General features: G+C 56.9%; 1 protein-coding gene across 2 annotated transcripts in view; it reads left to right on the forward strand.

Moving 5' to 3' along the window:
- KCNG2 (potassium voltage-gated channel modifier subfamily G member 2) overlaps window positions 1–20010 on the forward strand; it is a 115545-nt gene that overhangs the window by 72655 nt on the left and 22880 nt on the right. For both annotated transcript variants that reach the window (XM_016933960.3, XM_016933963.4), the window contains exon 3: window positions 2324–2990. In XM_016933960.3, coding sequence (XP_016789449.1) covers window positions 2324–2990 — 667 coding nt within the window. The remainder of the gene's footprint in view (window positions 1–2323; window positions 2991–20010) is intronic.

The raw sequence follows: 20010 nt of genomic DNA on the forward strand, positions 1-20010 counted from the left end.
GTTCTCACTCTGTTACCCAGGCTGGACTGCAGTGGCGCGATCTCGGCTCACTGAAACCTCCGTTCCCAGGTTCAGGCAATTCTCCCTGCCTCAGCCTCCCGAGTAGCTGGGATGACGGGCACCTGCCACCACACCCCGCTAATTTTTGTATTTTTAGTAGAGACAGGTTTTTGCCATGTTGGCCAGGATGGTCTCAAACTCCTGACCTCAGAGGATCCACCTGCCTCGGCCTCCCAAAGTGCTGGGATTACAGGCATGAGCCACTGTGCCGGGTCTTTGTCTTTAGACAGTTTGTGGTGTGTCAGTGTGGATGTCTTTGAATTTATCTTACTTGGAGTTTGTTGAGTTTCTTAGATGTGTAGATTAATGTTTTTCATCAAATTTGGAGGGTTTTTAAACCATATTTCTTCAAATATTCTTTCTTCCCTGTTCCCTCTTTCCTTTCGGGACTCTCACTATGCAAAAGCTGGTACATGTGATGGTCCCGCAGGTCTCTTAGGTTCTGTTCCGTTTTCTTCACTTGTTTTCTTTCTGCTCCTCAGATAGGATAGCACGAAATGATGTATCTCCAGTTTCTCTGCTTATTTCTTCAGCGTGTTCATAGCTGCTGCTGAGACCCTCTAATGAGCTTTTCATTTCAGCTATTACACTTTCAACACCAGAATTTCTATCACTTTTTTTTTAATATAACTTCTGTCTCTTTATTGATATTCTGTATTTGGTGAGACATCATTCTCACAAATTCCTCTAGCTCTTTGAAGATATTAAATAAGCTTATGTGAAGTCTTTTCTGGTGAGTCCAATATCTGTGTTTCTTCAGTGATATTCTGTTTTAGTTCCTTTTTCCTGTCTATGAGCTACACTCTTGTATTCTTTGTATGCCTTGTAATTTTTTGTTGGAAATGAAATTTTTAATAAGTGGCAGTTCTGGAAATCAGACTCTCCCCTCTCCCCAGGAGTTTTTGTAGCTACTGTGGTTTGTTGAGTAACTTTTGTGAACTAATTTTGTAAAGTCCATATTCTTTGTCTGATGTGGCCACTGATGTCTGTTCCAATAGCTTAGAGGGCAGCAAGTGATGGGACATATAGATTCTTAAACGTCTGTAATGAAAACTGAAACTTGTTTTTGCAGATGGGCTCTGCGTATCTTGGAGCAACCTTCAGCACTCATCCAGGCTGGTCAAGCCTCTGTCTTATCACCTCCTGCTCGCAGAATCTGAAGGTCAGCCCGAGGGGGCACTTAAGGGACTTCTCGGGTTTTTCCCGGCATGTGCGCAGCCGAGGCATGTGCGTGGCATTCCAGATTCCCGGGAACTCTTAGAACTTTATCACGCCCTTATTTCCGAAATCATCTCATTCCCCAGCCTTTCGTCCCCAGCTTTTTGTTTAGCCTGTGGCGGCAACCATAATCCATTGCCTCAGGCAGCAATGGCTGAAACACTTTCCTATCAATGTTTTTGACACACACTCCCCAGGTGGCTGCCTTTGCACAGACGGAGTTCCAAGACACCGGAGATGAAGGCAGGAGTTTGAGCCAGTCTTCCACGGAGCCAAAGTAATTACGATTCCTAGTCAAAGAGTCCTGTAGCTTCTCCTTCCAGTGCTGGTACCGGGAATGCAGGCTGTTGCTGTCCCCGCAGAGCTGGGGAGCGACAAAGCTTATTATTGTGACGAAGACTCAGCTGTTCTTTCTCAGTGCCCCACGGTTGGTGCAAGCTTTTGGTTAGTTTCCAGAGTTCCAAAAAAGTTGACTCGACAGTTTTCACCAGGTTTTCCATTGTGTTAAGGTAGGGATGGACTTTTGGAGCTCCTTATTCCGCAGTTTCTCCGCCTCACAGAATGCTGAGTAGGGCCAGGAATGCCGTTTTCCAGCAGGCCCCCTGGCTGAATCTGACGTGGCTGGTCCGCGGGACACACCGTGAGAAACTAAGCTAGGACTGCGTCTCTCCCTCCAGACATCACGGCGTCCTCACCGGTCGGTGGGGTCCGCCCTGAAACATCTGGCTCTTTGGAGTTTGCGTCGATTTGTGAAAGCTCCGTTCCACCCCGTGTTCCAAGCCCCCTAGTGTAAGAACCCGGCTGTTCCCTTGGTGATAACTCAAGGCGGGTCGCCACCTGGCGGGGTCCGCTGGACGCTTGAGGGTCCCCCATGCGGACCAGGTGCAGAGGTCGGGCCTGCGGAGGAGCGGGAAGTGGGCGGGCGGAGGGGTCTCCGAGCTCACCTCCGAGGGTTCGGTGCCGGCCCGGCCCCTGGATCCCCGCGGGCGGACGCGCTCCCCCAGCTCAGCCCTCGCGACCCTAACGCGCTCCGTTCCTTTTGCAGGAGCCGGGCGGGAGCCCCTCGGTCCGGTCCGGCCCTGCGCATGGAGCCATGGCCCTGCTCCCCGGGCGGCGGCGGCGGCGGGACCCGCGCCCGGCACGTCATCATCAACGTGGGCGGCTGCCGCGTGCGCCTGGCATGGGCCGCGCTGGCGCGATGCCCCCTCGCGCGCCTGGAGCGCCTGCGCGCCTGCCGCGGCCACGACGACCTGCTGCGCGTGTGCGACGACTACGACGTGAGCCGCGACGAGTTCTTCTTCGACCGCAGCCCGTGCGCCTTCCGCGCCATCGTGGCGCTTTTGCGCGCAGGGAAGCTGCGACTGCTGCGGGGCCCGTGCGCGCTGGCCTTCCGCGACGAGCTGGCCTACTGGGGCATCGACGAGGCGCGCCTGGAGCGCTGCTGCCTGCGCCGCCTGCGCCGCCGCGAGGAGGAGGCGGCCGAGGCCCGCGCGGGGCCGACCGAGGGCGGGGCGCAGGGGAGCCCGGCGCGCGCCCTGGGACCTCGGGGGCGGCTGCAGCGCGGCCGGCGGCGCCTGCGCGACGTGGTGGACAACCCGCACTCGGGGCTGGCGGGCAAGCTCTTCGCCTGCGTGTCCGTGTCTTTCGTGGCCGTCACGGCCGTGGGCCTCTGCCTGAGCACCATGCCGGACATCCGCGCCGAGGAGGAGCGGGTGAGCGCGGCCGGGGGTGGCGGGGACCGGGCCGGAGCTGGGGCTGGGCTGGGATCTGGGCTGCGGGGAGGTGGGTGGGGGAAGGGGCGCGGGGGCAGCCACGGCCAGGGCCTAGGACCGGGCTGGGGGCTGCCGGGGCTGGGGTGGGCCGGGGCCGGGCTGGAGGCGGCCGGGCTGAGGGAGCGCCGCTGATGGTGGTCTTGGCCAACCTCCACCCCCAGCGGGAGACAACAGAGGCTCCAAGTTACATTCAGTTTCCGAAGCAGCATCCGGTCCACAGGCCACCGGAAACTGCTCAGCCCATCAGGCCTTCAAAGTTTGGACAACGTGGAGCTAAAATATTGGGTATCCGGGGCCTAGAGAATTGTGTAACATTTGGTCATTCTGGACCAAGGAGACCCAACCCCATTGTTTCAGGGCTGGAGGACAGTGCCAGGGCCAGGAAGGCTTCCGGCAATGGAATCGAGGTCTGGGTGCCGAGGTCTGTGTGCTGAGAGCTCTGGGTGCTGAGGTCTGTGTGCTGAGAGGACTGTGTGCCGAGGTCTGTGTGCTGAGAGGACTGTGTGCCGAGGTCTGGGTGCTGAGAGGTCTGTGTGCTGAGAAGTTTGGGTGCTGAGTTCTGTGTGCCGAAGTCTGGGTGCTGAGAGGTCTGTGTGCTGAGAGGTCTGGGTGCTGAGGTCTCGGTGCTGAGGTCTGTGTGCTGAGAAGTTTGGGTGCTGAGGTCTGTGTGCTGAGAGGACCTTGTGCCGAAGTCTGGGTGCTGAGAGGTCTGTGTGCTGAGAAGTTTGGGTGCTGAGTTCTAGATGCTGAGGTCTGGGTTCTGAGAGGTCTGTGTGCTGAGAAGTCTGGGTGCTGAGAGATCTGTGTGCTGAGAGGACTGTGTGCTGAGAGTGTGGGTGCTGAGGTCTGTGTGCTGAGAGGTCTGGGTGCAGAGGTCTGGGGAGCTGAGGCCTGGGTACTGAGAGGTCTGTGTGCTGATAGGTCTGGGTGCTGAGAGATCTGGGTATGAGGTCTGGGTGCTGAGAGGTCTGAGTGCTGAGAGGTCTGGGTGCTGAGGTCTGGGTGCTGAGGTCTGTGTGCTGAGAGGTCTGGGTGCTGAGGTCTGGGTGCTGAGACGTCTGGGTATGAGGTCTGGGTGCTGAAAGGTCTGTGTTCTGAGAGGTCTGGGTGCTGAGGTCTGTGTTCTGAGAAGTTTGCGTGCTGAGAGATCTGTGTGCTGAGGTCTGGGTGCTGAGAGGTCTGTGTGCTGAGGTCTGGGTGCTGAGGTCTGGGTGCTGAGAGGTCTCTGTGCTGAGAGGTCTGGGTGCTGAGGTCTGTGTGCTGAAGTCTGTGTGCTGAGAGGTCTGTTTTCTGAGAGGTCTGGGTGCTGAGGTCTGTGTGCTGAGAGGTCTGGGTGCTGAGGTCTGGGTGCTGAGAGGTGTCTGTGCTGAGAGGTCTGGGTGCTGAGGTCTGTGTGCTGAAGTCTGTGTGCTGACAGGTCTGTTTTCTGAGAGGTCTGGGTGCTGAGGTCTGGGTGCTGAGAGGTCTGGTTGCTGAGGTCTGGGTGCTGAGAGGTCTGTGTGCTGAGAGGTCTGGGTGCTGAGAGGTCTGGGTACTGTGGTCTGGGTGCTGAGGTCTGTGTTCTGAGAGGTCTGTATGCTGAGAGGTCTCGGTGCTGAGGTCTGTGTGTCTGTGTGCTGAGAGGTCTGTGTGCTGAGAGTGTGGGTGCTGAGGTGTGGGTGCTGAGGTCTGTGTGCTGAGAGGTCCGTGTGCTGAGAGGTCTGTTTTCCGAGAGGTCTGGGTGCTGAGGTCTGGGTGCCGAGAGGTCTGTGTTCTCAGAGATCTGGGTGCTAAGAGGCCTGGGTGCTGAGAGGTCTGTGTGCTGAGAGGTCTGTGTGCCGAGGTCTGGGTGCCAAGGTCTGGGTACCGAGGTCTGGGTGCTGAGAGGTCTGGGTGCTGAGGTCTGGGTGCTGAGAGGTCTGTGTGCTGAGAGGTCTGGGTGCCAAGGTCTGGGTACCGAGGTCTGGTTGCTGAGAGGTCTGGGTGCTGAGGTCTGGGTGCTGAGAGATCTGGGTGACTAGATCTGGGTGTGGATCTTCCTGCCCCTGTCTTAGACTTCCTGCCCCATCCGTCCTGTCCCACTAACCTGACAAGGCCTGGGCAGAAGTGTATGTCCTTGTGGGTCAACCTATGTTACCATGAGGAGACAAGAGAAGGCAAAAGCTTGCCAGCATGTGTCATGTCTGGGGAAGAAGTGAGCTCAGCATGTGTCATGTCTGGGGAAGGAGTGAGCTCAGCGTGTGTCATGTCTTGGGGGGGGGACCGTGAGCCCGGCGTTGTGTCGTGTCTGGGGGGGGACCGTGAGCCCGGCGTGTGTCGTGTCTGGGGGGGGACCGTGAACTCGGCGTGTGTCGTGTCTGGGAGGGACCGTGAGCTCAGTGTGTGTCGTGTCTGGGGAGGGACCGTGAGCTCCGGGCCCTGGGCCTGGGGGTTTGTGTTGCCAGAGGGTGACATTCATGGAGAAGGGGCTATGACTGTCTGAACGGGCGTAGCTGAGTGTTGCCCTGAAAAAGTCTCCCTGCGTTTTCCGATGGCCACACCAGGAGGCAGAGCACCCCACCCGGTGGGGGTCGGGCACCCCTCCCCTCGGCACCGGCCTCCCTGGACTGCGTGGAGGCCCCTCCACCCCTCGGGGCAGAGCACCCACCGTCAGCACCGCAGAGCCCCTGCCTCCCTGGGGGACACTCATTGAAGGGTACAGCAAGGAGCTGAACTGACCCAAGCCCGCGGCCCGAGTGCCAATGTGACTTAAATACAGGTTTGGAAGTCGGCTGCCGCCTGCAGTCTGGGTGTCTGGCGGCCGGGCTGCCTTCCCCCGTCGTCCCCATGAGGTCCAGGTCCTGATCGTGCTTCCAAAAGGTGCTGGAGTGTTTGGCTGTCCTCGGTCGAATATCCAGGAGGGAAAATTCATTTGTGTCACGTTAGAGAATAGGAGAAGTTTGGGCTGCCCCAGCTACAGAAGTCACCCCAGGAACACCAGCCCTAACCCTTACTGTGCACCCCAAAACCCCAGATCCTCTCAGGGACAACCCTGGGCTCCTTGGCACCCAGCCCTTCACACTCCTGGCACGTGCCCCTAAATCGCTTGTCCAGTTAAGAAGCAGTCGCCCTCCGCGTGGGGCCTGGTGACCCGTGTCCAAGCGTCCGGTTAAGAAGCAGTCGCCCTCCGCGTGGGGCCTGGTGACCCGTGTCCAAGCGTCCGGTTAAGAAGCAGTCGCCCTCCGCGTGGGGCCTGGTGACCCGCGTCCGAGTGTTGCAGCTGCTGCTGACTGACTGAAGGTCTCTTTCTGAAGCGATTCAGTTGTGTGGGTGAAGAGCCAAGAAAAGGTGGTTCTCACTCCTGTCCTAAGAGAATATTTCAAAGCATGAGAATTGACGTGTTGGTGATGTAACAAAACCGGAAGCCAGGGTGCTTCCAAGCGTCCAGCTGGGGGCTGGTGAAGGACGTCACCTTCTGTCCACTTGATTGATGGGATGTGGGAACCGTAAAATGATGGTGATTCCCGTGAGAAGACGCTCAGCCTCACTTTAATTAAATAAATACATGCTGAATCCCAGACAGTGCAAGTCCCAGCCCAGCTCAAGCCTCAGAGGAGCCAAATCACTGGCTGACCATCCCAGGCCAGCCGCTGAGGGACGGCGGTGGGACCGTAACTCGGTGCTCTCTGGAGAGCACGTGGGTGCGAGCGCTTCAATGCTGTTCGTCAGGACACGAGTTCTTGAGAACTAGGAGTCGGTGTTACTGACAGAATGTGAGCTCTCTGATGGGATGTGTGCGGGAGGCTGAGTCCGGCCACCACACGGGTCGGCTTCCACAGGGTTTCCCGCACGCACTGTGCTGTCCCAGGTGCAGGGGTAGGGGTGCAGGAGCCGTGAGCACCCCTACACACAGCCCTGCAGACACTGGGGAGACCCCGAGCCAGAGTCCAGCTGGGACAGCTTCCCGGGTCTCCTGGGTACCTCGGAGAATGAGGGAAGCCCAGGGTGCTGGTTGCTTTCAGTGCCCGCCCCGCGCTGAGTCTCCCACCCCTGGGCTGCGACCTGCACAGGGGCAGTAGCTCCCTGTGGGGAGGGCTCGGCTCAGGGACCACGGAAACGCCTGGTCTGCTGGACACAGTGGGTGTGGAAGAAATAGGAAGCCTCAGTTATGTATGAGCAGAGCACGCCCGTGTGTCCCCAGCAGTGCTCAGGACCTGAGAACCCGGCTTTGTCAGTGTGTGCTTGGCTCTGGGCTGCCTGGACTGGGAGCAGTTGTTGAGTCCCAGCCCACAGGGGACGCACTGGCCCACAGATGTGCTGGGACGGCCCTGGGGACCGGAAGGTGGACACCTGGACCCGCCCTGCGCTGTCCAAGCAGGCTCTGTCCTCTGCCTTCTCACGTGGGATCGTTCACTCCATTGCTGGGCCTTTCCCAGGAGAGAAAATCCGTTCTATCCCAAACCCACAGCATCTTCGTGGCCAGGCGTTAGGGTGATTTGCTCAACTCTTTATCTTGCCTGTGGCCACAGAGGTTACAAACCAAATCCTAAACATCTGTGGCCCCCAAAGTTATCCTGGATTCTCTGACCCTCAAAAAGTACATTCTAAACCCAAACACACCCACTGCACCCCCAACCTCGCCATCTTTCCTAGGAGAGGTCACCAGTGGTCACGACCTGCAGACACCTCAGCCGCTGCCACCACCACGCGGGACGGCCCGCAGCCGTGGCATGGATGTTTTAATCCAGGCTGTAGGGACACAGACGGGTCTGAGGTCAGAGCTGGAGTGGGAGTTGTCACCCGTTTCCAGCTGGTGGAGGCTCAGCCAGGCAGGACCTCCCACCTCTGGGCCCCCAGCCACCTGGGGGTGGGCACCGCTTGTGCTCCCCGTTGCCCTCATGGGACCTCCAGTGAGTCTGTGGCCTTCGGGAGTTTAGGCTGTGGACAGCTACGTGGAGGAGGCCGAGCGACCTCTCTGCTCCCCACCGTCTGCTCCCAGACGAAGCCCCCCACGCCGAAGGCGCCCTGTGAACATACAGACGGGATCACGAGCTTCAGCTGCCATGGGCCCTAATGGCTGCGGAATAATCGGCAGGGAGCGGTGTCTTCTGTCATCTCTGACAGCGACAGGGCTTGATGATTGCAATGACGTGGTGTGGTTTTGGGGTCCCGTGGGCTCTCCATGGTCAGGATTGCACCAATGTTGGCTTCCTGCCGGTGGATGTGGCCTGGTGACGCCCACCGTGAGGATCCGGAGCGCTTTGGAGGGATGGGTGGTGGCAGTTTCCGTGCCCCCAGAGCTGCGCGCTCCCTCTGCGCTGGGCGGCTGCTGTGCGGCCTGGATGGTGTGAGCACCCACGGGCTGGCTGGAGGCCAGGACAGACTGTGCGTCTGCTCACTGGAGACCTGCCCGCTGTTGGTGGAAGTTTCTGGCTGGAGGTTGTTTTTCAAAATCCATTGCTTCCTTGTACATTCAGGCTGATTTTTGGCTCTGTGAATTGATTTTTTCTTTTAAACTCACATGATTAAATTGAGACCAGTATAATTAGTTATAGATTTCATGACTGGGATTTGAAGCATTGAATTCACTGAGAACATTTTTGCAACAGCTTTAAAAGCTGGTGGCCAAGTTTCTTCTGCACGTGGGCAGACGTCACAGACACCGAGTTGTGTCAGCTCACAGAGCGAGTTTTGTGGATTGCAAGTTGTGTTGATCAGGGTTCTCCAGAGGTGCAGGATGAAAGGGTGTGGCTGATTGGCAGGCGTCAGCTCACCCGGTCCTGGAGGCTGGAGGCCCCACGCTGCAGTCAGCACACCTGAGACCAGCAGAGCCTGGGTCTGAGTTCCAACCCAAAGACCAGCACCGAGAGACCAGAGCTGTGGTTTCCGTCGAGCCTGAGGCAGGAGAAAGGTCCTAGCCTGTGGCCAGGCAGGAGGAGTCCCTTGCACTGGGGAGGGTCAGCCTTCGCGTCAGGCGCAGGCCTCCGGGGTCTGCCGTGAGGGTGTTCTGTCCACCTGCACCTGCGTGAGGCTAAGCCTTATGAGCTGACAAATCGCACCTCCCGCCTCCTGGCAGCGCAAAACGTGCTTGCGTCTGTCGCAGCCTGTCCTGTGGGGGACCCTTGGAGCCCTGACCGGCCTCATGGCAAGGATGGACATAGGGTGTGGACAGGACGTGGGGTGTGGCCTGTGCCTACAACCGCAGGCAGAGTTGTCCTGGACCTGAGCACCAGCTGGCAGGTTCTGCGTTCAGAGCTGATTTCTTCAGAAAGAGCAGGCAGTGGGGCTCCTAGGGCAGCTGCTCTGGGCCATGGCCCCTTCCCATCCATGTGGTATAACAAGGGCTGTGTTAGGGCCACAACAGATCCAAACTTGAGGATCTCGGGGGACGTCAGGCGGGGCTGACGTCTTGCGGCAGCAAGTCGAGTGGGCAGTGCAGGACCAGCCGGTGGCCCCTGCGTCTGGGAGGCTCCCACACCACCAGTCTCCACCCAAGGGTAGTAGAGGGAGGGGAAGGCGGCCCCCTGTGACGCCTTGGCGGAGCCTCTGCGTCCGTCTGCGTCCCATTGGCCTGGACGTCTGCGGTGCGGAGGGGCCGGCATCACATCCTAACCCAGAGGCCACAGGCCTGAGCAAAGCTGCGGCTGCTCTTTACCAGGGAGGCAGGTGCCAGTCAGCAGCGTCTGCCACTGCGACATTGGCAGCAAATTCCTGCCAGCACCGAGTGGGGACCCGCAGCAGATGTGTCACCGGGGCCAGCTGCTCTGGGGCCGCACAATGCCACCGGACCGAGCTCTGGGAGGCGGGCAGGGCCCAGTGATGGCAGCGCTCCTGCACGTGCGGCCGGCCGCACACCCCTCAGCCCTTGGCACCCCTGTGGAGGGATCAGAGACCCTGCAGAGGCTCATGGAGGCCTGCAAACGGCAGGGCCTGGAAACCCCATGGGCAGGGGAGGAAGTTAACAGGCTGCATTCTCTGCTCTGCTTCCTGCACAGATTTGATGGGGAAAACATAGAAGATTTGTGTTTTGGATTTTCACTTTAAAAAAAAAAAGCTAAAATCCCTGATATAAAAGCTTCAAAGCTTCAGTTTTGTTTGTTTGTTTGTTTGTTTGTTTTGAGATGGAGTCTCACTCTGTCACCAAGGCTGGAGTGCAATGGCGAAATCACAGCTCACTGCAATCTCCACCTCCCGGGTTCAAGTGATTCTCCTGCCTCAGCTTCCCGAGTAGCTGGGATTACAGATGCACCACCACGCCCAGCTAATTTTTGTGTATTTTTAGTAGAGACGGGTTTCACCATGTTGGCCAGGCTGGCCTTGAACTCCTGACCTCAGGTGATCCACCCACCTTGGCCTCCCAAAGTGCTGGGATTACAGGCGGAGGCACCGCGCCCGGCCAATTCTTTTTCCATAAAATCCCTCCCAGGTCTCCGGTCTCTCTTCTTGCTACAGTACGAGGCGCAGTTGCGGGCTGGCTTAGTTCTCAGACTCTGAGTGTGACTGGCGCTCCCATCCAGCTCTGGCTCTGACAGCGGCAGGGCTTGAAACATTCTCTCCATTCTGAGCCTGTTTCCTCACCAACCAAATGCAGATTCTTCAAAGCTGTTGAGATTAAGTTGAATAATTTACGTGCCTTGCTTTGGACAGTGCTCAGCACACAGAATCACACAGCGAGGTCTCTCTCCCCTTTTGCAAACGAGGGAAGTGAAGCCTCGTGTGGCCCCCTGTGTGGCGGCCATGGGGAGGGTCTGTGGGGTGGGGACCGCCCCTCCGGGAGCCAGCGTGCGCTGTCCTCCTCTGATGACACAGCAGGAGTGGTCAGTGTGCAGAAATAGTGGGGAGGCTCACAAAAGGACCTGCTAGGAAGAAGCCAGGTAGCTCTGCCGGTTGGGCCTGGGGACAGGATGGGCGGCAGGGTGGGCCAGGGTGGTTTTGGAAAGGCAGCACTCGGGCAGGAAAACAGGAATGAGAGTTCTGGCTTTGGGCCTCGGTCCCAGGCTTGAGGCCCTCTCGGGGGACCACCCTCTCCACCCAGCGTTTCTCGCCTCCTGTCCATATCACTTGGGAGACTTCCCCTTTCTTCTTCGTGGACTTTGTTTTTTCCCAGGCTGTTGTTTTTCTCAGTTCTGTGCCCTGCAGGGGTCTCTGTGTACTCCCCGCCTCCCCAGGCCTCCCCCACACTCCCGTTCCCTCTGTCACTCCCCGTGCTGGCCCACGGGTGCCGCTCCTGCCGCCCCCCTTCCCCCCCCCAGCCACCTCCTGTCAGTCTTCCCAGATCCTCTGCGTGGCCACCGGCCCCTCTGAGCACATCCAGCCTGCGCTTGGCCTGTATGCAGCTGTGAGGGGCGTCGGGGAGCCGGCCCTAGCTGTCCGGCCGTGAGCCCTGGACGGGAGCGTTTTCCTGGGAGCTGGCCCTAGCTGTCTAGCCGTGATCCCTGGACGGGAGCGTTTTCCTGGGAGCTGGCCCTAGCTGTCTGGCCGTGAGCCCTGGACGGGAGCGTTTTCCTGGAGCTGGCCCTAGTTGTCCGGCCGTGAGCCCTGGACGGGAGCGTTTTCCTGGGAGCTGGCCCTAGCTGTCTGGCCGTGATCCCTGGACGGGAGCGTTTTCCTGGGAGCTGGCCCTAGCTGTCTAGCCGTGATCCCTGGACGGGAGCGTTTTCCTGGAGCTGGCCCTAGCTGTCCGGCCGTGAGCCCTGGACGGGAGCGTTTTCCTGGAGCTGGCCCTAGCTGTCTGGCCGTGATCCCTGGACGGGAGCATTTTCCTGGAGCTGGCCCTAGCTGTCTGGCCGTGATCCCTGGATGGGAGCGTTTTCCTGGGAGCTGGCCCTAGCTGTCCGGCGGGGAGCCCTGGACGGGAGCGTTTTCCTGGGAGCTGGCCCTAGCTGTCCGGCCGTGAGCCCTGGAGGGGAGCGTTTTCCTGGGAGCTGGCCCTAGCTGTCTGGCGGGGAGCCCTGGACGGGAGCGTTTTCCTGGGAGCCGGCACACCCCATGTCCTCAGTGTCTGTTCGCGGCATCTGAACTTTGCGATTTGGAAAGCAGGAGTCTGGGAGGAAAGCAGGGGAGGCCACAGAGCGGCCGCGGTTAGAGCTGGCGACAGTGTCCGCTGAGCTGCCTCACTGGGCCAGGAGGCTCCTGGGACTTGGTGGGGAGTGGATTTAGCCCAAAGAAGGCAGCAGCTGCGGTGTCCAGGTCCAGCCTGTGAGAGGCACCGGCCTCGCTGCTGAGGGGACATCCTTGTCAGTGACATGCTCATGCTGAGGCCACTGAAGAGTCAGACACGTTTCGGGCCACTTCGGGCTTTGACGGGGACATCCCGAGGACAGTTGCCTGCCCCAGAACCCAGTGGGAACAACTGATCCGGTTACAGCCTCAGGTCAAGCATGGGGTCAAGAGGCCAGGCAGGCGCTGTCTCCTGACTGCCTCGGGAATCCTTGGCCCTCACATTCGGCCCTCACAGCGCCTCCCGCCTTTCCCCATTACAGGCTGAGGTAGGGATTCTGCTCCTGAACTGTGTTTTGTTGGCCGATTGAAGAAAAGCTGTACAGCCACCGCCATCAGCCACCTTCCTCTATGCCATCAGTCATAGAAAACTTAATAGAAAAACTATTCCAGTCACCCTAATAACAAAAATATGAAAGGCCTAGAAATAATCTCAGCAAGAGAGGTTCTGTGTCTATCGGGAGCAGTGCCGTCACAGCGGAGGCGAAGAAAGGAGTGAACGGGGCACACCTGCCCCGAGGGGGGAGCCACTCCCCAAATTAACACACACACTTACGGCGCGTCAGTCAGAGTCCTAGTGGGTGTTTTGGACTCTCACAAAATAATCTTTAAAATCTAGAGAAATGTGTACGAAGATATGACGGTGGATTCTGGAGAACAAAGAGAAAAGTGCAAAGCGGGGGGCCCACCCCAGAATTGATTCTCTCCTACTGCATAAGCTTCTCCTTGGGTTCAGATGGCAGCTGTCTGTCTGCGGGTCATTCTGAGGCTGGGTTTGGGCTTGGCATGCTCTGTCCTTGCCGCATCAACTGGGGTCTCCAAGGTGGAAGCTGGTGTGTCTCCGCTCCCTCCTCTCCAGGAGGCCGGCCCAGGCGCGGTGGTGGGAGAGCTTCCAGGGGCACCGGGTCCCTTTCCAGGGCTCTGCCACGGTCACGTGTGCTCCTGCCCCGTTGGCCAGCGCAGGCCGGGACTTCAGGCTTCCCTCTTCCCCATCGCCATTCCTTCCTGTGGTAGGAGTGGGGGTTCCTGGAGGGTGTCAGGAGAGGGGCGTCTCCAGGTATGTGACAGGCCCTGAGGAGACTGATGGGGCTCAGAAAGCCACACCCCAGCGGGACAGCCTCTGCAGCAAAGCAGCTCCCCACCTTCTGCCCTGTGATCTCCCAGCCTCCATCTCACCCAAGGCTACCAGAGAAACTAGAATCTCTTCGCCAGGGTGGGTCATAGAAACCACAACCCCTTTTAAAGCTAGCCGGAGTTATCCCCCTAACTTCCCCACTCTTCTGTGTGAGGCCTGGCCATGAGGAGATTGCCATACATTGTCTGATGGGGTCCTCAGACCCCCATTCCAGAGGGTCCTGCCCCATCACGGGAAGAAAGAGCACTGCCCAGAGCCCAAATCTGAACAGGCGGCCCTGGGGGCTCCTCTCAGTCCAACACCACGGAGCACAGGCGGCCCTGGGGGCTCCCCTTGGTCTAGCACCACCGAGCACACACTTCCATCTGCCAATCCCATTTCCACTCCAGCTTCACTGAACCTCCACATACAAAGAGATTGTTTCCCTAAATCTCAGGGTCTTCATGCCGAAGGCTCCTGTGTCAGTAAAACTCCCACTGTGAGTTTGTCGTGTGTTTCTCCTGTCGGCCTTTGTTATGGGGTCAGCCGTGACCCTGACAATGGGGAGGAAAGAGATCACTCCCGTCCCACCCTACACGGTGGCACCACAGACCTTCCCGCCCTACACGGCAGCACCGCAGACCCTGGCACGGGGTTGGGGACAGCGGTCCTGAGTCGGGGAGGTGCAAGTCTGGCCAAGAGCAAGACTGTGGTGTTCACGGGGCCTCTGCCTGCTGGGGGGCCTGGGTCTCTGCTGCTGAACTTGTCCTGAGCCCCCATTAAGTGCAGAAAACCTTGATGGGGGAGGCGGTTGTGAAGAGCAGTCGGACTGGCCTGCAGCCCACTTAGTGTCTGCCCCCGATCCCCAATGCCCCCGATCCCCGATGCCCAGCGCACTGATGCAGAGTTGGGATTGCTTCTTTCCTAAATCAAAATTCCTGTTGAGCCAGTAAGAACAGATTCCCCACTGCACCGATGTCCGGCACGCAGTCCCCAGGCGGGCACACTGCCCAGCACCCCGGGGGCAGGAGCTCAGAGCTGACTTGCTTCTTGCCCAGGTCTGGGGTTGGTGCAGTGCCCGCAGCTCACGGGCCACAGCAGCGGAAGGTCTGCGGCGTTTTGGACCTTGCTGTTGCCGGGGCAGTGGGTGTTGGCGCCACATCCAGGACCTGCCTGGTGCCGCTGCCATCACAGTGAAGCTGGACTGAAACCCACAGACAGGCCCAGCCCTGCCGGGCAGGTGTGATCAGGCTGGCGCTGCGGAAAAGCCCCACTAGGCAGGTATGATTGAGCTGGCCTCTCAGAAGGGCCCCAGCCAGGCAGGGATGATCGGGCTGGCGCTGTGGAAAGTTGCAAGCACGCTGTGTGGGCACTTGGTGGGACTGGGCTGGGTGCAGAGCACCTAATGGAGAGGAGTCACCTGCGGCATGGCCACTGCTGTGGGCTGCAGTTCCCGGGAAACAGCAGTGGAAACCAGCGGCCCAGGGACAGGACAGGGGCTGCAGGTGCTGAGCCGTTGTTCGACCCAGTTGAATTCTAACTCGTGACTTGGAACGATTCTGTCCTGGGAAGGATGCCCTCTTCTGCATCCACAGGCAGTGGTGCCCTCTGCGAGCAGCTTGCTCACCTGTGTCTGTGACGCTGGTGCCCTGAGGGCAGGGCCGGCCCCCTCTCTCGGCACAGCTGGGTGAATCATCAACGACGCCCTTGGCACCATGAGCACTTGCACCTGCAGACCGCCTGGTCTCGCTCTTGGGCACCAGCCGTGCCGGGCCCGGGCCACCAACTCCGCGTCCTTCTTGCAGATGCCTCTCATGGTGTTTGGCACAGAACACCGTGCTCAGAGGAAACCTCAGAATGTGCTGGGGTCAGGGGGCCCTGGGACGGCCAGGCTCATTTCAGCCAGGGGAGGGTGAGAGGACAGAATGCCGAGGGGAAGCTGTGCCGATTTTCTCCAGACACGAAGGCACAAAACGAGTTAACGCAGGGTGCGCAGGAAATCGAACTGACACGTCTGCTTCGGTGCAGATAATTCCAGGCGAGCACATTCTAGGCAAAGGCCTGTTGTGCTGTTTTGAAACAGTTTGTTCCCTTACATACATTTAATATTCTGCTTTTCTGTCTTCATTTGACGCAAGAGGCCTTTTCTGTAGATGAGTGAAAAGAAAAAACCTCAATTCAGTTCAAAGTCAGACTGTTATGAATTCATAGTTAGTAAAATGAGTCAATAATTATTTTCTTTCAGGTACTTAGGGAGCGAAGGGTTAAAGTCTGCGGACAGAGTCGCTGCTGAGCAAATGACTGCTGGTGAGGCTGGGTCCCTCCAGCGGCTGGCTCCCGGCTCTCGGTGGCCGTGGCTGTTTGCCCGGTGGACAGGTTGGTGGAGGAGAAAAAGCTTCCAAGAGATACACAGGCAGCAGCCAAGGGACGCAGAAGGCTGAGGATTTGACTACACACTAAATAGACCTCAGACCCCAACAGGAAAGTCGCGAGCTGCGGGGTCCCTGCATGCTGAGCCCTCCCCCGCCGTTGGGGACAAGTGCACCCAGCCTTCCCTGACCCCCTTGTTCTCACACCCCCGTCCCCCCCCGAGAGTCACGGCACTCAGAATCAGCCTCGTTCCTGGCAGGCTGAAGCCGCAGAATCTTCTGTGCTCTGAATTGAGAACAGAGGCCCAGGAGCACCCACACTTGGCATCTCTGGAGCCTCGGTCGGGGTGACAAGTGCAGCTGCAGCCGTGGTTATTGGGGGAATGTGGCTCGGTCCTTCTGTTTACTGTCACTAGGGAATAAAAGGTTGATGCCAGGGTGGACACCATGTCAGCGGAGACCTCGCCTTCTGAGAAGGGCTCCCAACCCACTTAGTTTTTCAAAGGCAGCTGGTCACGGTCCCTGTGCCTGCTCAGCCTGGCCCCACTCCATCCTCCACTGCCCTTGCCCACCGGGCTGCATGCCCATTCCGCCTGGCACCCAGGTTCCTGTGGCCACGTCCTGAGACTGTTGTCAGAACAGCTGTCCCCACACTGTCCGTCCCACGTTGCGGTTCCCGATGGCACCGGCGCTGCCGCGTGGTGTGAACGTGCCAGGAAATGTGTAAATGCCTGGGAGGAAAAGCTGAACCCTCACTAGTCCCATTACACACAGAGAGCCACAGGAAGGGTTCTGAGACTGCCTTTCTGGTCTTTTCCTATTGACACATATTTTCTAGTTGAGACTTCAGTGTAGATCCTGCCTGGTGACTGGCTGCTTCAGATGGCAGTGTGCAGTGGGCACTTGATGCCCACGTGGCAGTGCGCGGAGGGCGCCTGATGCCCACGTGGCAGTGCACGGAGGGCACCTGATGCCCACGTGGCAGTGCGCGGAGGGCGCCTGATGCCCACGTGGCGGTGTGCGGGGGGCGCCGGATGCCACGTGGCGGTGTGCGGGGGGCGCCGGATGCCCACGTGGCGGTGTGCGGGGCGCGCCGGATGCCCACGTGGCAGTGTGCGGGGGGCGCTTGATGCCCCAAATCTTCCCCAAGGGCAGCCCTCCACACAGCTGTGCTGCATTCCTCCCCTTGGCAGTTCCGTAATTTATTCAGCCTGCTCTCCTTTCATACAGAACATTTAAGTTCCTGATTTTTTTTTCTAATAAAAATAATACTTGGACTTTTGATTAGGTAATGGATTGGCTACATCTTTTGACCTCCTCTGACTTCTTGAACCCAACTGAAATGATTGTAAAGGGAGAAAAGAGTGTAAATCCACATGGACGGTGCAGGCAGGAATGGATACAGTGACCGATGGGTGCTTTCCGCACGAAGGAAGATGGTGGCCGTGGCTGTGGAAGGTGACGGCTGTGTTGTGGAGCGAGACCTGTGGGAGATGCCGGCAGCCCACCATGGGCCGCTCTGGAGGCTTCTGTTATCCCAGCAACTATGGGAGAAACTGGGGCTGGAATGGGGACGACAATGGGTGGTGAGCTCAGCTCCTGCCTCCCCCGTCTTTGTCCCAGCTCCTGGCCCCATGCTGCCTCCCTGGAGACCCGGATGTGGGGGTCAGGCCCCTGGAGGGTGGTAGCGTGCCAGGCTGCAGGAGGCCTTGAGGGAGAACCTGCCCATAGACCCCTCCCTGCCCAGGATGGCTGCAGCCAGACCTCCAGCCCCCACAGGAGCCAAAGGACCTGTCTTTGGCAGAATTGGGCACCTCAAAGGGGAGAATGACATCAGCTGGTGCACAGGGCCTGACGAAGGCCAGCACTGTCTGGACACTGGCAGTGAACCCAGTGGTTGGCAAGCCCCACCCAGGCTACAGGGCGTCCAAGCAGCAGTTTAGCGCCCCCATCTCGAGGAAGTGAGGCACATTGGGAAAGAATGGAGCCTGAAAGAAGGATAGACATGGGGCTTGGGGAAACACAGGAAACATCAGGAGTTATAATCAGGGACGCCAAGAGGGCAGAGCAGGGCTGTGTCCATGAAACAAGAACAAGACGCCATGAAAAAGGAACGGAGGGTGAAGAGAATCTCTCAGAAGTTAAAAATGGAATTACCCTAATCAAAAAAGAAGTAGTACACATTTAGGAAAGAAGATACCACTCAAAGACAAAGATGAAAAGGCAGGGGGAAGATGCACCGCTGGGAGGTTAATCCAGAAGTCCCGCTCTGGCCTACCAGGGTTCCAGAAAGGCAAGAATGAGAAAGGGTGTTATGGTTCAGAATTGGCTCAGAATTCAAGACACCGGACTTATCCCAACCAGTGCACGAATCCCCAAGGCTGAATGGAAACGCACGCGTGTCAAGGCGTCTCATCCTGAAACTTCAGGGAAAAAAGAATATTCTAAAAGCTTCCATGGTGAGAGGGAAGAAACGAGGTCCCACCAAAGGCAGGACAGGAAGGGGCCCCCAGGGTCATAGGCGGGTGGCACTAAGCAGTTCTGGAATGAAACCATAAAACTTCAGGAGAAACAAAACATTCTATGAGAAAAAAATGTAATTGTAGAGCACGACTTGGCTCAGTAATGAGCATGTTCACATTTTCTTAACACTGTGAACGCGCATGAGTTATCTTACCCCAAAAATGGGATGTAACAATGTCTGCAGAAAAGAGGTTACAGTTATGGTGGTTGAAGGTGGGGTGTGTGGGAGACCCAGATTCTCAACTCTACAAAGTCACCCAAAATGTGTAACATTAATATGCCAATAAATGGCCGGATCAGCATTTAGAAGTAGGGATAGTTACATGGGTTGGTTTTGAATATCACATGAGCCAAGATCGCGCCACTGCCCTCCAGCCTGGGTGACAGAGTGAGACTCTGTATCAAAAAAAAAAAAAAAAAAATTATATGTACAATTACTTTGATAAAACAAAAATTAACTTAAAAACATGCTCAGTCACCAAAATTCACTCAAGAAGAAATAAATAACATAATCCTATGGTAATTAAAGAAATTAAATTCATAGTTTAAAACCTTCCAGGAAGAAAATTCCAGGCCCAGGTAGTTTCACTGGTGAATCTAACAAAAATTTAAGGAATAAATAACACCAATTCTACATGGTCTCTTCCAGAAACATGTAAGAGGAGGCATCCCTTCCCAACTCATTCCAAGAGGCCAGTACTCCTCTGATACCAAACCAGAGACATGACAAGAAAAGAAAAAACAAAGACCAGTGTCTCCCATGAACTCATGCGAAACTCCTCAACAAAACATCAGTAAATCGGGGTTGGTAAAGACATAAAAAGCACAGCACATCACGGCCAACTGAGGTTTTTCTCAGGAAAGCAAGCTTGGTTCGATACTCAAAACCAACCCATGTAATTCACAATATTAATGCACCAAAGAAAAAATGCCAGCTGTTCATCTCAACAGATGTAGAAAAAGCGTTTGACTAAATTCAGTATCCATTCATGATGTTTAAAACAGCACTTTCAGCAATTTAGGAATAGAAGGGAATTTCCTTTTCCTGATAAAGAACATCTACCAAAAAAAACCTACAGCTAACAACATACATAGCAAAAGACTGAATGTCTTCCCGCTAAGATTGGGACCAACCCAAGGATGCCTGCTCCCCACTCCTCTTCAGCACCTGTTGGCAGTCCTAGAGAGAGCAGTGAAGCAAGGAAAGTAGACATCGTACTATTGGAAAGCAAGAGAACAGGACTGCCTGTGTAGAAACAGGCCATACGATTGGAAAGCAAGAGAACAGAACTGCCTATGTGGAAACACGCCGTACGATTGGAAAGCAAGAGAATAGGACTGCCTATGTAGAAACACGCCGTACGATTGGAAAGCAAGAGAATAGGACTGCCTATGTAGAAACACGCCGTATTATTGGAAAGCAAGAGAATAGAACTGCCTATGTAGAAACACGCCGTACGATTGGAAAGCAAGAGAATAGAACTGCCTATGTAGAAACACGCCATACGATTGGAAAGCAAGAGAACAGAACTGCCTATGTAGAAACACGCCGTACGATTGGAAAGCAAGATAACTGAACTGCCTATGTGGAAACACGCCGTATTATTGGAAAGCAAGAGAACAGAACTGCCTATGTGGAAACACGCCGTACGATTGGAAAGCAAGAGAACAGGACTGCCTATGTGGAAACACGCCGTACGATTGGAAAGCAAGAGAACAGGACTGCCTATGTGGAAACACGCCGTACGATTGGAAAGCAAGAGAACAGGACTGCCTA

Source organism: Pan troglodytes, chromosome 17, assembly GCF_028858775.2.
Source record: "Pan troglodytes isolate AG18354 chromosome 17, NHGRI_mPanTro3-v2.0_pri, whole genome shotgun sequence".
In the NCBI taxonomy this organism is placed as follows: Eukaryota; Metazoa; Chordata; class Mammalia; order Primates; family Hominidae; genus Pan; species Pan troglodytes.